This window comes from Danio rerio, chromosome 16 (assembly GCF_052040795.2).
Source record: "Danio rerio strain M-AB ecotype USA chromosome 16, GRCz13ab, whole genome shotgun sequence".
In the NCBI taxonomy this organism is placed as follows: domain Eukaryota; kingdom Metazoa; phylum Chordata; class Actinopteri; order Cypriniformes; family Danionidae; genus Danio; species Danio rerio.
Window position 1 is genome coordinate 13,555,405 of NC_141036.1, and position 16,825 is coordinate 13,572,229.

Sequence of the window (16,825 nt, forward strand, 5' to 3'; positions counted from 1 at the left end):
TGCCATTTTAATACAAGCTAAGAAAATTGTTTTCAATGATAGACATGTTTTATGTGTAAATCAGAGCAATACAAAATGTATTTTATGTCCGCTGCTGTTAAATTATTTAACAGAGAAGTAAAAAAAAAGGTATATTATATTATATTGTACTTTGTGCTGTCAAAATTAGTGCGTTAACGCATGCAATTAATTTGAAATGTTTAAAGTGTTAAAAAAAATGAACGCAATTAACAGTTTTTTTTATTTCCTGTTGTGGCCTACGTGTGTTCAACATGCAAAGAAATATGGATAAGACCAAGAAAGCACTTTTTAAGTCAAGTTTCAATATAAAACAATTAATGTCACATTACCAGGCTATCCCGCGTTTCCTCTAGAGTCTCTTCTAATTTCAGGAGTTTTATTTTTAACTTTCGACTTTTGTTTTAATGGAATTTTTAACCGCATGGCGAACGGAAAGAAAACCTTCACATTTCATGACTCTGTGGTCCTTTAAGGTAATCAAAAATCGCTGCTTACATGGTAGACTCTTAATAAGAGTATTATATTAAATATAATAAATTTGGAGTATTGGTGTCCATGTAAACGTACTCAGACAGTGCCAGATGAAGTTGCGAGCTGTCAAAGACATCGCATTCCTTTGCCTTCCAGCATGCGCTCTCCAATGTTTCAGTAAGTTTGACGTTAACTTTAACTTTTGTAAAGCCTCTGCTTCAAGTTGATTTGTCAGAATCCTTGAGAAATACAGCCATACTTAAGAACGCTTAGTTTAAGCAAATTTGATGAATGCGATAATGCGTGTTGAATCTGAAGGCTGACGCTCTGGCTGAGCTGTCCTGCGTGCGTTGTGTGTGTGTGTGTGTGTGTGTGTGTGTGCGCGTGCGATTCAAAATAAAATTAGGTACCAAAATGCATTTGTTGATACAGTGATCCTGCTGGTGATCCTGCCTGTTCTAACTCTCAGCTCACATCATTCAAAAGAAAAGGGCCACATTGTCCATAATGTCAACAGATTGGACTGTTTTAGCAACTGGCTAAATGTAAAGGAGGACTAAGCAAAATTGTTTCTACTTTCTAATTAATGTTCTCAACTCAAAGCAATACAAGCTTTTCAATGAGAACAATTGTTTGCATTCAATACATTATTTTTAGTATTATAATTTTCCAATTTCCATATCTATAATGCCTGTATTTTGGCATTTTTTTGCAGTTCACTTAGAATCCAACATGGATATAATTTTTTTTCTTGGTTTGAATTGATTGTTTTGAAATTCAAATAGCATTAACATGCCTGTTTTTATTTCTGTAATAAATATGGCTGTCAAGCCAGGATCTTGATGGTTTATTGTGGGGATGTTGTTTACATGTAGTAATCTGTGTTACAAGTTAAACAAAAATTCTAATAAACAATTATATTTTAAATTTAAATACTTTTTATCTTGTGTTGACATTAATTTTACATTTGGATAGCCAAAATAACAAGTTTCAGTCTTTTAAATGTGATTAATTGCTAAAAAAGTTTGATTAATTAGTTAACTTTTTTAACCCATTGACAGCACTAATTATGTTATGTTATTTTATATTATATTTGTAATGCTATTAATATTATATGTGCTATTTGATATGTATTATTTACTGTATTGAAATGTGTGAACTGGGCATGTCATGTATGTCCAAGACAATTTTTCACAAAAATTCAACATTGTAGCGTAACCAACATTCTAAAATCGTGTCATTTTAAAAGCTATGTAGATAATAAATATCCCAAATATATGGACATTTAAGTTCTATATTTTTCATACACTATAATTCAAAGTCAACTTTTGAATTGTAGTGTATGAAAAATATAGAACTTAAATGCATTACAACTAAAAACATTACTACTAAATACATCCATGGACAAATAAAATAAATTTACATTGTTATAACAATATTTCTGCGTTCTGCCTTTGCTGCTCTGCAATAACGCTTCAAAAACACTAGCATGTAATAGCTCAGTAAGGGCATGATCCACTGTGTCAAATTTCTCAAGTGTTTAACTTGTAGTAGTGGCATAACTTGCCAGTTATTGAGATCCTATTGAACCATGCAAGATGTCAAAATTAGATGTTGTAGGCAAGATGGTGGAAATACGGCAGAGAACATTTTTAGTTTTCATTCATTGATTTTCTTGTCGGCTTAGTCCCTTTATTAATCTGGGGTCGCCACAGCGGAATAAACCGCCAACTTATCCAGCAAGTTTTTACGCAACGGATGCTCTTCCAGCCCCAACCCATCTCTGGGAAACATCCACACATACACACATTCACACACACTCATACACTACGGACAATTTAGCCTACCCAATTCATCTCTACCACATGTCTTTGGACTGTGGGGGAAACCGGAGTACCCGGAGGAAACCCTCGCGAACACAGGGAGATCATGCAAACTCCACACAGAAACACAAACTGAGACGAGGATCGAACCAGCAACCCAGCGACCTTCTTGCTGTGAGGCGAATGTGCTACCCACTGCGCCACTTCAAATTTATTCACAACCTATTAAATTATGAACAAAACATAACATAAACATAAAACTATTATATTAATTCATTTAGCAACTCCACTCACTGACGTCTTCGTCCATTTTGTCGTGACAGTTAGCCTACTTGGCATCGCCCCCTGTGGTTGAAAATAACAGTACAATGGCAAGAGCGTCAAGTATAAAAGTCTCCACAACTCACAGCTGTTCGTGCATAGTGGAATAGGTGTTGACGTTAATAACTGTGATGGTTGGATTTAAGGATGGGGAAGGTATAGACGTTAATAACTGTGATGGTTGGGTTAAAAGTTGGGGAAGGTGTAAATCTTAATAGTTGTGATGGTTGGGTTAAAAGTTGGGGAAGGTGTAAATCTTAATAACTGTGATGGTTGGGTTAAGGGTTGGGGAAGGTGTAGATGTTAATAACTGCGATGGTTGGGTTTAATTTTGTGGATGGTGTAGATGTTAATAACTTTAAAGGTTAGGTTTAGGCTTAAAGTAAAGTAACTTTTTAGGGTAGATGTTATTAACTGTGATGGTTGGGTGTAGAGTTGGGGTGGGTGTAGACCAGGGGTGCCCAAACTTGGTCCTGCAGGGCCGGTGTCCTGTAAAGTTTAGTTTCAAGCCCAATCAGACACACCTGAGCAAGCTAATCAAGCTCTTATTCGGCTTTCTAGAAGCATCCGTGCAGGTGTATTGAGGCAAGTTCAAGCTAAAATCGGTAGGACACTGGCCCTCCAGGACTGACTTTGGGCACCCCTGGTGTAGATGTTAATTACTCCGATGGTCAGGTTTAGGGATGAGAAAGGTGTAGATGTAGGTGTAGATTGGGTTTAGGTTGGTGGGTGTAGACCAGGGCTATTTAATTGGTGGCCCTAGGGCCGAATCCGGCCCCTGAGGCACTTCGTTCCGACCCTCCAAACAGTGTGACCAAGACATCAAAAATACATTTAGTTCCGTCGACAAACGGCCGCTATAGTTTTTAAGTTACGTGCGTTTGTTCACTAACAGCATGAGCTGCAGTTAAAGCCTGCACAGAGCGTGAGTCATCATAAGCGAGTGGTGCGGCCAGCCAAAAACATGTCTGTATAAAGGCTATTTGTACAATGCACTAATATCGTTAATAGGGATGCAACAATAAACCGATTTCACTATTAACTGCACTTTAATTAGTCACAGTTTATTAATCGTGAAGTCTTCTCTAAGCCGCATTTCTTTTGCACGGAACGAAACAAAACCGATGCAAATTGCCAAGTTGCCTGTGCGCTAGTTTTAGGTTTGAAGTACACAGAGGCTAATTCGCACGCACAAAGGATCAACTATAGCAGCGGCCGTTCCCATATCACGTCTTTTCCGCTTGCAAGTTTGTTATTTCTAATGTAAGAATATATGACAATATGCGGGCGCCAGCGGAGCGATGCGCTTGCGTCTATCTGGGCGCATGCAGTAGAAAGGTGTGAGTTGTGCTTGCCTTTCATTGCAAAGTAAACAAAGGACATGTTAGACAAATTATTATTAAAATGATTATGTTTGCATGAATGCAGATGGCAACAACGGTTAATCTAAATACCTACTTACCTAATATAAAGCTTGAATTTACATTAGACGTGATAACAGTGAAACCAGGATTATTCTTCAGACTATATAATCGTACAACCAAAATCTATAATTGTTGCATCCCTAATTGTTATGCAGTTCAAACATATGAATGTGTCTGAATGTAGAAGAAGCCTACTTTAGCAATGCACTGCTTTTGATGTGTTCTGAAATACAACATTTGAATGTTTGTAAAAAAAAGTATTGTACAATGCTGAAATATTATGTAGTTTCAAAATACAATATATTAACATTTTAATGTAAAAAAAAAGCCAACATGGGTGTCTTAAGGAGCAAAAATATACAGCATATGGGCTCTTAAATGCTGTTGTGTTATCACTCATATAGCAAGTCACATCTCTCCGGCCCTTCGTTTGTGATGCTTTTCATGATCCGGCCCCAATGAAAAACTAATTGAATAGTCCTGGTGTAGACGTTAACAACTGTGATGGTTGAGTTTAGGTTTGTGGTAGATGTAGACATTAACAACTGTGATAGTTGGGTTTAAGGATGGGAAAGGTGTAGACGTCAATAACTGTGATGGTTAGGTTTAGGCATGGGAAAGATGTAGAAGTTAATAACCGTGATGGTTGGGTTTGTGGTAGGTGTAGATTTTAATAACACTGAGGATTGGATTTAGGGATGGGGAAGGTGTAGACATTAATAACTGTGATGGTTGGGTTTAGGTGTGGAGTAGGTGTAGATGTTAATAACTGATGGGTACAGTGCCATCTTGACAACAACATAGTTTTGACATGTGGCTCCCCATAACTTAAAGTTGTTATACCCCTGTGTTGAAGTCCGCAGCCAGATCCTTTTCAAATTTCAAGGCATTTTTTTTTAGTTTATGTCAGAAATGCATTCAATGCTTTAAACTCACACACATGAAGGCAAGAAAGAGGAGAAAACTGGCAAACATCCAACGCCTTTAATCATAAAATAAACACAAAACATCTCAGCCTCACCCATATTTGTTTCAGCTGTACCAAGCCGGCTATACCAAGCCCTCTGTTTTCGCAACGTATAATTACTTTTTTTGAGAGGAGCATGTCAGTGTCAGCGTATGGTGAATGATATGCTATGCCGGAGCTACTACATGCATTCAACCCAAGAAGTATAAATTGATCTTTCCAATTCTTCAATACAAAAAAAAAAAAAAAACATATTTCTTGAGCACTATAATAAAATTGTTTATGAAGGACCATGTGACCCTGATGACTGAAGAACTGAAAGCTAAAAAAATACAGCGAAGAATGCAGTATAATGGCCTTTTGTGCTATGGGTTTTGCTTTATAAATTAAATGCATTATAAATATTAATAAATTATAAACATTTTAAAATAGAAATGTTATTTTAAATTGCAATAATAATGATAAATTTTGCAGTTTGTAGTTATATTTTTAAAAATAAAAACAATAACATTTCTTTCTTTCTTTCTTTCTTTCTTTCTTTCTTTCTTTCTTTCTTTCTTTCTTTCTTTCTTTCTTTCTTTCTTTCTTTCTTTCTTTCTTTCTTTCTTTCTTTCTTTCTTTCTTTCTTTCTTTCTTTCTGCCAATCTTCCTTTAGCCAATCTCTGGATCTAACAAGAGCAATTATTTTATTGGGTCAGAAAATTAGCATCTCAGCCAAAATGACAAAAGTATAACTAGTGCTAGTTTTAAGTCTATCCTCATCGTCTATACCCTCAGTCCATATTCCCTACGTAAGTAATATAGTCCAATTGAAGGACTGAATAAAATTTCAAGCACTCAATACACAGGAAACATACAATTTTGCTTGTGCATTGCTGGTCGATAAATCATTCAGATAGATTAAAATTACAATTTCTTTGGTCAGACCCTGTGATATTTATTTTAGCGAGCTGACTATTGTTAATGGAACAAAGTATTATGATTTCTGTCATCTATTGTTCATTTTCTAAACATTTTCAGTGCCTATTTGTATTTTTACTGCAGTTATTTTATGTCTAATTCTATAAATTCACGTTAAACACTTCTTTGAGACACTGTTCACAGCTAAAGGAAGTTGAATAAAAATTTGGTGGTGAGAAATGTTTTTTTTCCAATTTAAGAGCAGTTAAAACAGACCACTAACCATCAGAACATTATACTAGCACACAGTTGGCTGTAAAAGTTTTACAAAGACACAAATGATTTTGTACTCTCTGCTCTGTCTCTGTCCGAATTGTACATGTATGGCTGAATCATGTTGCTTCTCTCTGTCTGCCCGTCTGTTGCCAAACACAGAGCGGGGGAGCTCTTGGCTCCGCCCCCTTGTTACGTTGGGTGGGATGGTTAGTCGGGATGTGAACACGACAAGAGGGTTAAATGAAATCGATAATATACACTGACTTTTATATCTTCAATCAAATAATTTAAAGGGCACCTATTGTGAAAAACAACTTTTCAAGCTGTTTGGACAGACATGTGTGTAGATATAGGGTATAGACCATCATATTGGGGTGATATAAACACACAGTCCTTTTCTTTAAATTTGACAATATAAAAACGGTGGACCAACTGGAGCGGTTTTCAGACCGACTGCAACTTGACATAGGAGTGCGGTCCCCCCACCCACCAATATTTATTGACAGGCATGCATCACCATATCCTCAGTTTGTTGTTTCACGTCTGCCATTTACAGCATGAGAGTCAAAGCGATGTCACTAACGAACACACGGGCTCTATTTTTAGATGTAAACCTCATTGGGCTCAACAAAAGATCAACATTAACCAAACGATCATTCTAATTGGAAATCTTGTTCGTAACTTTAGGTAAGTTAGGTTTGCAAATGTGTACTTTTGATTAGGGATGTCCCGATCTGATATTGATATCGGAAATTTGTCCAATATTAGTGCAAAGCAATTATATCAGACTGCGTTAAAAATCTCCAATATAAGCAGTCCGATACACTCTAAACCCAGTTACAGCTATTCTATCCAAAAGCGTCCAGAGCCAGCATGCAAAGCCCACATGATCACAACACTGCTTGCTAGCAAAGTCCCTTCAAGATTTAACATGCTCTTCACACTAAGTTATGGTCTGTTACGATAGAAATCTATTGTGTCGGTAGCACACGCTGACGCGATCAACAACGGCACATCTCTACTGGTTTATTTACTTCACGTCTCGCGATGTTTAAGTTACATTGTTTTGTATACTCTGCTAAGAAACGCACTGAATGGCGACAAACCGCACACCATTCGAGCCTCATTTAAAACGTTTACGTTACAATTCGGTCATTGCATATCGTTGTTCATCCAGTGTGATAGCCAATTCAACACCAGCACTTCCCACATATAAGACTTTACCTCAGCGGCCCGGTTCTTTGTGCGTGAAAAGCTTCACAGACTCGGGTGCTCTGCTGCTTCAGACTTCAGAGACGCGCTGGACACGTGCGTGTCCCTCCATTGGGTATAAAATAACAAACTTGCCTACAGGTTGCATATTAGAAGTGCCGCTTGGCGACACTCAGCGTCCTGCCACGCTGCGCCATGTATTTTAGAATTCTAAACATAGGTTTCTATCTGGGTACACACAACGGTACTTCAAGTTGGCGGCTGTCCGTGGCGCCCAGCCACGATTCGGGACACTTCATATTTCTGCTGCGCCACAGAGCACCATCTGAATAGTTTCATTTTAAATAACATCCAAATGTGCGTGTCTGGTGTGCCGTGTCACGGCACTGAGCGGCGCAATCGGTGCCTCAGTCAAAGTTGATTCAGTGTGCATGGTTATTAGACTCGGTGTACAAGCTCGGAACATTAAACTAGCACACAGTTGGCTGTAAAAGTTTTACAAAGACACAAATGATTTTGTACTTTCTGCTCGGTCTGTGTCCGAGTTGTACATGTATGGCTGAATGCTTGTCCTCTCACTCATGTTGCTTCTCTCTGTCTGCCCGTCTGTTGCCAAACACAGAGCGGGGGAGCTCTAGGCTCCGCCCCCTTGTTACGTTGGGCGGGAAGCCAAAACTAATTTTCATGTGAAGCAACACACCCCTAATACAGCGAGCTGTGTACACGCCCCCAAAATGACACTTTTTAACACATTATAATAAAAACATCTGAACTGTGTTTTGAACTGAACCTAAACTGGCACATTCAGAAGAACCATGAAATTAATATTAAATCTTAAAAAGGGGGTAAACTACGTGCCCTTTAAACGATTAAAAACACCAACAAATATTTATTTGGGCCTGAACTACAAACCAAATTTAAAACAAATTTTTTCAAGTTTTGCTTGGAAATTTGCACACTAGTTTGATCATGTATAAATATCACTTTAACTATATTGTACAAATATTATTATAACTATAGGCCTACATCATCCTGCCAATCAAAAACAAAATGACATGATATCACAGGCGATTGTCTTCTGACCGAGTGCACCGGAAAAGTCAAGAATGACACTCTTCATAGAGCGTGAGAAGCAAACAGTTCTTAAGGATCTATATAATTTGTAAAATTAATACTTGCAAGTTAAGGAAACAGCATAGAAGGAAGTTGCCGTGGGCCTAGTGCAGATGAAAAGTAAAAAAAAAAAAAAAGTGCATTTATAGATAGATAGATAGATAGATAGATAGATAGATAGATAGATAGATAGATAGATAGATAGATAGATAGATAGATAGATAGATAGATAGATAGATAGATAGATAGATAGATAGATAGATAGATAGATAGATAGATAGATAGATAGATAGATAGATTGTATATAACAATTAAAAAATAAAATCTAAATCTGCATATAGTTTTGTAACAAGCTAGCAATTCCTAACCATGAAAATAACATAGATTTTATATTTGAAAGTGTTTGGCTTGAAGCCCCCCCTGCCCTAGAGGTAAAAACCCTGAATAAGACATTCTCACCAGGGCTCGCTTGCATCCCTCCTCATACATACAAAAACCACACGTCACACACGCACACTGTTTCTATACCGCACTGCACCATGACCTCATCTATCCCATAATCCCCTTATTTGATCATCATGAGCGCTAATACTAAAGGGAATCGCAGCCTCGGCTTTAATCTGTAGTCGTCTCTCCACCTAATGCCTGTATTTCCATATGCGAGTGAAGTCTTCTCTGATATCGCTGACAGGGCATGAAGGAGGAGAGACGCTGATGGAAATACAACAAGCTCAGCTGCTTTAAAGTAGGAGAAAGACGCTACCCTCACCTCTCCCACCATCCCGTTCCAAACCCCGTCAATCTTCTTCCCGTGCTTGCCGTTGGTCACCAGGTAGAGGTCATAGGTGAAGCCTACAATTCTGGCCAGGCGCTTGAGGATGTCGATGCAGAAACCCTTGCAGCACTGCTTCACCGGGGCCACCCCTTCCTGAAGAGCACTGTGGTCAGAGAAACAAAGGAAGAAATTAAATATCACAAATCCAGCACGTTTACCAGAATTTTATATCAAATGTATTAGTTAATGCATTTGGAACACAACTCCCTACCAGTCAAAGTGTTTTTATTTTGTGTTTGAAAGCAGTATCTTCTGCTCACCAAGGCTGGATTTATATGATCAATAAGTTAGGGATAAAGTACATCCAGGAGGTTGTTATCGCAGAATAAAGCTTGGCAGGCTTACCGATGGCCCAAAACAAAGTGGAGGGCTGTTGACTAAGACTGAAGGGCTTTATTCTGCAAAAACAACCATTCTGGATGTACTTTATCCTGCTTATTACACAGTTGCTTGCCATTAAACATAAAAAAACAGACACAACACATTGTTCTGAGTCATTCTGAGCTTTTCATTAAATGCAAGCTGACAAAAGTAAATACAGCTGAATGGAGCTGATGGTGCATACACTAACCTGCACATTATTCAGTCACAAGATGGTGCCAAACAGTCAAAAACGCAAAGCTGACATAATTGAAACTGGCTAAATTAAGCATATACTATCCTACACATTACTTTTCATTCACTTCATTTCAGACAAACATATACATTAGGAATGTCCCGATCAGGTTTTTTTTTTGCCCTCGAGTCTGAGTCAGAGTCATTTGATTGTATCTTCCAATATCAAAACCCTATCTGATACTTTTATAATACATAAAAAAGAATAAAGAAGAGTGAAGAAACAGATCTAGAATTCAATCCATTGCGCGGTAAGGTTTAGTAGTGTGGAAATATAAATTTCTATCAACTAATTCCAAATGAACAATAATCTATCTAATCTACTGTTTTTATGCTACAGAAACCCTATGTTGATTAACTTGTGTGGTCAGTAGCTGGGCCGTTTTTTAACACCTATGCCATGCTGACTCCAACTCTTAATTTGCATGCTTTGTTTAGCCATATCCCCTCCTCCTAATAACACAATATAGACATGAAATCTTTGTCTCAATTCAGACTAATTCAGACTTGTGTGAGACTTGTGAGAGACTTGTGAAAGAACTTGCAGACTGCGGACCTCTAGTAGGCTCTTGCAGACACATGGACATCTTAAAGACGCTGTATGACTGCAGATTAACCAACACGTCTCAATAAAGGAATCCTGCTTGTTTCGAGTCTCCTGGACTGGGTTCTCTTCTCTTTTCACTTATTTTTTTTTTTAAAACAGTAAAAGTAGGAGAAATGGGAGCTACGAACAAACTCCATACAGTATGTCTGTGGTGAAGAAACATGGGGTACATCTTATAACAGCACATGTAGTTTGTCAGAAATCTTCTTATAAAGGGCTGGCAGAGCTTTCTCTGTGAAATAGTGGCGAGATGGCATTTTTAAATCGAGGTTCTACGTTTGTTTGTAGCCTTTTCCTTTCCACCTTTTGCAATGCCAAGTGTACATATCTCACAATGTTGGCAATGATGTCATCTTCAACTTTATAATACCTCCAGACCACAGACATACTCGCTCTGTCCGCTTCAAGCTGCTACCGTGTTCTACTTTGCTGGCATTTATCCAATAGCGTCTATGCAACAAAGTGATGTCATGCTGCACGTGTTGCTGTTTCCGTGTGAAGTCAAGTCAGAGGTCTAACTCTGTGCCACCGCATAACTATAGATGGGTTAAAAACTAATGTGAATATGTATATAATGTATAATGTATATCCAATGCCGATTGAGTCTAAAACCGCTTGATTGTGCCCAATATTTGATCTAGTGATCGGATCAGGACATCCATAACATACAGATGAATGTGAATGTAAGCATGTGAATGTGAACGTATTCGTTGATGGTCAAGGTGATTAGAAGTTCCATGACGAGACAGTGTTATTTAGGTTGTTATCTTGGATTAACATACCTTGGAGCGTTGTGACTGACAAATCAGAATCGAGTATTCGAGACAGCGGTGTAACAATACATATAATAAATATTTTAACATTTTATCAGTTTACTAGCACTGACTATATTTATAAACGTAATTTATATTACATTTATAAAGTATGGTTACTCGTGCTTAAAATTGGTCCTCTGCTTTTGAACTATCATACACATGACCCATCGCACATGTGGCACCTATTACTTTCAGCACCCGAGAAGCTAGAGATTAGAGTTAGGGATTAGGTGCCTTGCTCAACGGCACCTCAGCTGGTTTTATTCATTCCCCCATTTTCAATTTCTGCAAAGACCAGGATTCGAAGCTGCAACCATTTTTTTATTACAAGTCAAACTCTCTAACTACTTAAATCGACGGTTCACCCCAAAATGAACATTATCTTACCCTCCTGTGATTTCAAACAATTATGGGTTTCTTTTTTTCTGTTGAAAAAAAAAAAGATTGATATTTTGAAGAATGCTGATAGCTGGTACCCATTGACTTTCATAATAGAAAAATAAATAAATACTTTTGGAATTCAGTGGGTGACAGCTTCCAACATTCTTCAAAATGTCTCTTTTGTAAGAAGTATCCCTTTAAAAGAGGTGATGCAGGAGATTCCGTTTAATCACAGAAATAAATCATATTTTAAAAATATATTCATGCTAATTTCAAAAAAATTGTCATTTTAATTGCTTTTTTATTGAATAAGGTTGGATTAAATTTATTCAAATTATTTACATTTCTTTATTCACATTTACATATTCATATACTAAAAACATGACAAATAGCGTTACCAAAAGACAAAAACATTTTTTTTTTTTGTGCTTGAAGTAAAAAGGGCTATAATGAGGCGAAACAGGGATGCCCATATAACTGGTGTGGAGGCAGTGAAGCCGGATCCACAGAGACGCATGTACATGGCTAGAGCTCAAGCAGACTGACAGCAACATGATGGCTAAGTATGAGCAGAGATCGCCACAAGGCACAGTCAGAACCAGAGCGCAGTGATCGATTGCAAAGCTAAAATAGGTGAGTATAGCCTCTAGAACTTCCTAGTGATATCTTGGGGAAAAAATGTGAAAGACACAGAGATAAAGACAAAATTGAAAGAATGTGACAAATGAACTAAATTCTCTGAAACAAGAAGGGGGAAAAAAGCTGTTTTACAGCTCCAGTGTAAAATTCAATCTACTTTATTGGCAAGACTGAGTAATGGATTATTTTATAGTGTCCTTGTTGCATGCTGGCGATGTAGAATACTGTACAGTATATGATGAAATACAATGAATATATGTATATAACTTTTTCTTGTCTTCTTTTTGTTTTTTACACTCAATTATTTATACAGTTGCTACGGAAAGTGTCTGCTAAATGACTAAGTGTATTTAAACTCCCTTAAAATTTTCATTCTTATATTGCAGCTATTTGAAACAATTAAGTTTTTCTCTTTCTCATTAATCTTCACACAACACCTTGACTGAAAAACACAGAACTGTTGACATATTTGCGGATTTATTAAAACATATATTTAACTGAGGAACTGTCCATTTCTTCTGATCATCCTTGAGACGGTTTTACATCTTAATCTTACATTTCCAGCTGTGTTAGATTATAATGATTAGACTTGATTAGGAAAGCCACACACCAGTCAATAAGACCTTACAGTTCACAATGCATGTCAGAGCAAATGAGAATCATGAGGTCAAAGGAACTGCCCTAAGAGCTCAGAGACAGAATGGTGGCAAGGCACAGATCTGGCCAATGTTCCAAAAACCATTCTGCTGCACTTAAGGTTCCTAAGAGCACAGTGGTCTCCATAATCCTTAAATGAAAGCCATTTGGGTGAGAACCCTTCCTTGAGCTGGTCGTCTAGCCAAACTGAGCTATCGGGGGAGAAGAGCTTTGGTAAGCGAGATAAAAAAGAACCCAAAGATCACTGTGGCTAAGCTCCAGAGATGCATCTGAGAGATGGGAGAATAATGTAGAACCATTAATCATCTTTGCATCCCTCCACCAGTCGGTACACATAAAAGTCATCATGGAGTTTGCTAAAAAACACGTGAAATACTCCAAGATGGTGAGAAATAAGATTCTTTGGTTTGATGAGACCAAGATAGAACCTTGTGGCCTTAATTCTAAGTGGTATGTGTGGAGAATATACAGTAACAATACAGTCCCAACAGTAAAGCATGGTGGAAGCAGCATCATTCTGTGAGGGTGTTTTTCAGCTGCAAGGACAGGACAACTGGTTGCAATTGAGAAGAAGATGAATGTGGCCAAGTACAGGGATATCCTAGATGAAAACCTTCTCCAGTGCTCAAGACCATAAACTGGGTGGTGTGTGTACATTATTAAGAGAGAAAAAAACTTAAGTGAGTTTTAGAGTAACAAAGAGTAAAAAAAAAAAACAAGTGGGTATGAATACTTTCTGTACCCACAGTATATAAAACATTTTACAATAGTATTTTTAAGAAGTGTCTTTTGCTCACCAAGCCTGTATTAATTTGAACCAAAATACAGCAAAATAATAAAAAAGTAACAATTTGTTTTATTTAAAAATATTTTAAATGTTCTTCATTCCTGTGACTTCAAAGTTGAATTTTGAACATCATTACTCCAGGCACATGAGACTTCAGAAATCCTTCTGATAGACTGATTTGGAGTTGCTTTATAATGTTGCAAACATTTAGTCAATTTTCCGTATGAACAATTAAAAGAATTGCATCGATCTGAAATATAGATATTTATGTTTAATTATAAATGTCTTTTTCATCATTTTAATCAATTAATATATTATCCTTGCAAAATAAAAGTTAAAAAAGGTAGTGACTCCAAGCTTTTAAGTGGTATGGTGTATTATGCTACAAAAGCTCTTTTCTTTAAATAAATGCTGACCTTCAGATTTTTCTATTTATCAATGATTGATGCAAAATTCTCAACTATAAAAAAATAAATAAATAAATAAATAAATAAATAAATAAACCTTTTGTGAACAGCAAATCATGCAACAGGATTAATGATGCTAAAAATCTACTTCGAAATTACAGGAATTATTATATCTTAAAATCTATTAAAATAAAAAAAACTATTTATTTTCAGAAAACAGTTATATTTTTCTAAATGTTGCTGTTTTTGCTGTACTTTGGATCAAATACTTGGATATTTTTCAAGAAAAGAGACAAAAAAACTATTAAAAGTCTTACTGTTTTGACATTTGACCAGTAGTGTATCTTTTAAAACTAGATAAAATAGATACATTTTATACGACTACTACTATTACAACTACTACTACTACTACTACTACTACTACTACTACTAATAATAATAATAATAATAATAATAACAATAATAAAAAAATAATAATAATAACACACACACACACACACACACACACATTTACATACATACATACATACATACACTGTAGATGCTGTATTTAGCAGAGTGTAGAACACAAAGTATGAAATAAAACTGAAATTACTGAAATTTGGCATGAAATCAATAACCACTAAAAATGACGGATTGCAAGTGCTAATTCATTGAATTACTCCACCTGCATTTCTTTCAATTTTCCACTTAACACAGGTTTCCTGGGACTCAGCAGAACAATACACAGAATGTGTCTATCCCCCCATATAAAGCGGTCATGATAAATGATATAGGCTGCGGTGTGATCAGTGCTCACCTGGCATTGAGAGGCCGTCTGCATGGCACAGAGTCCCTGATGCAGGTTCCAGAGGCAGCGTCTGCAAGCTCCACGATAACGAAGGGCCTCTCCTCCAGGGTCACGACCCTCAGGTGCTGGGCATCATCGGGCGGCTGCAAGAATGGGCCATAGCGAGACCACGCAGGATACCTCAGACGCAACACCCCGTTTTCCCACCATCCTACCTGAAAGCACACAGAACACACACCGTCAAGGGTCAGAGATGCAGAGACGTGGCCACTACATAATATGTGATATCATATATAAACTTTCCCATAAGTATCTTGAAATGCAAATTTTGGCCCCGTCCACACAAGTACGGGTATTTTTAAAACTGCTTTTTTTTTCTACATGGTTTGGCCGTTCGTCCACACAAACACACAATATCAGGTGACTGAAACCGAAACTTTCTGAAAAGGGTGTGGTGTTTTTTTTATTACAATGTGGCTGTGTGGTCACTAAGGGTGCTTTCACACCAGTGAATCGATTCAGTTGTTCCGAAACAGAGATTACAATTGTTACATTGTTGCTCTTTGCTCTTGGAGCGGTTCGCTTTCACACTACAAAGTTTCTAATCGGACCAAAAGAGCTAAAACAAGTCACGTGTGAGTGAACTCTCCTTACATTAGTCAGAGTGTCAGGGTTTATTTTGCAGCATCCCGCTAAGCTGTCAGGAGAGGTGGTGGTTTGGTGGTGATTGACAGGGTGCGCGCGAGACGTGTCTGTGGAGAGACGCGGTGGGGAGGGGTGAGAAGAAGGGTGCACGACGATGTCTATTTGATGACCGGGAGGGAGACGCGAGATTACCGTGAGATCATCACTCGTTTGCGGGCATTCGGAGACTCGCGAAACTTCCCGCTCTACTCATAATTCTCTCTTCATATTGCCGTAAGCCTATTACATATCCATAAAACACTGTGATATAACCGCGCTCGGATCGGATCGCTTTCTCACTGCAATCGAACCGCTCCAGGGTTCGTTTCAATCGAGCCGAGACCACCTCATTCAAGCGATCTTGGAGCGATTACTTTGGCGCGAAACAGAGCACGATTGCCCTGTTCACATATGCTAAACGAACCGCGCTAACTGGGCAAACGAGATACGTTCCGAAACAAAAGTGTAGGTGTGAAAGCACCCTTAAATTAGTTTTTGCCTCATGACTTCAGCGTACACACCATTTTCTCCTTTCTGATTGGCTAATGCCTCATTCAAACTTGCAATGACTTTGTAGCTGCCTGTTGCTCTGGGTTGCAACCTGCTGCAAACTCAGGTCTGTGTAGGTATATACAGCATGAATACAACCAGCCTCTGAGCGAGCTGAGAGATGATCTCGTGAGCTCTACTGGTGCTCCTAGTGGCTGTCACTCAAGAAAGTCGCTTTACATTTGCATGACATTCAAGGATACTCAAATTTGTCGCATCGTTCGACACGGCCACCAGGTTGCCAACAGTCACTGTCCCTCGAGTATACAGAGGTCGCCAGAAGTTGCTCGCTCCCCGTTGAAATGTCGCTTTGCCGCTACGAGTTACTTGTAGTGTGAATGAGGCTTAACAAGGCTTTATTCTAATTTTGGGTTCACCTGACGTTCGCCACTTTACTTGCTCTTGTTTACTTGCAGGATATTTTTTACCTGATAAGAATTTTCTGCTTAAATTAAATTACTGAATTTGTGCGATTCATGCGATTAAGGTGAATTCTGTATGTCTGCAGCAATCATGTCTCGCATTCTGTGC

General features: G+C 37.8%; 1 protein-coding gene across 6 annotated transcripts in view; it reads right to left on the reverse strand.

Annotated features, from left to right (window-relative positions):
* The window catches only part of grin2db (glutamate receptor, ionotropic, N-methyl D-aspartate 2D, b), a 295,775-nt gene that overhangs the window by 51,830 nt on the left and 227,120 nt on the right, over window positions 1-16,825 (reverse strand). For all 6 annotated transcript variants that reach the window (XR_015511125.1, XM_087286723.1, XM_087286724.2 and 3 more), the window contains 2 exons: window positions 15,071-15,276; window positions 9,298-9,466 (listed from right to left, as the gene is read on the reverse strand). Coding sequence is in view for 5 of the 6 variants with exons in the window: in XM_087286723.1 (XP_087142849.1) it covers window positions 9,298-9,466; window positions 15,071-15,276 (375 nt within the window). In the remaining variant the exon portion in view is untranslated. The remainder of the gene's footprint in view (window positions 1-9,297; window positions 9,467-15,070; window positions 15,277-16,825) is intronic.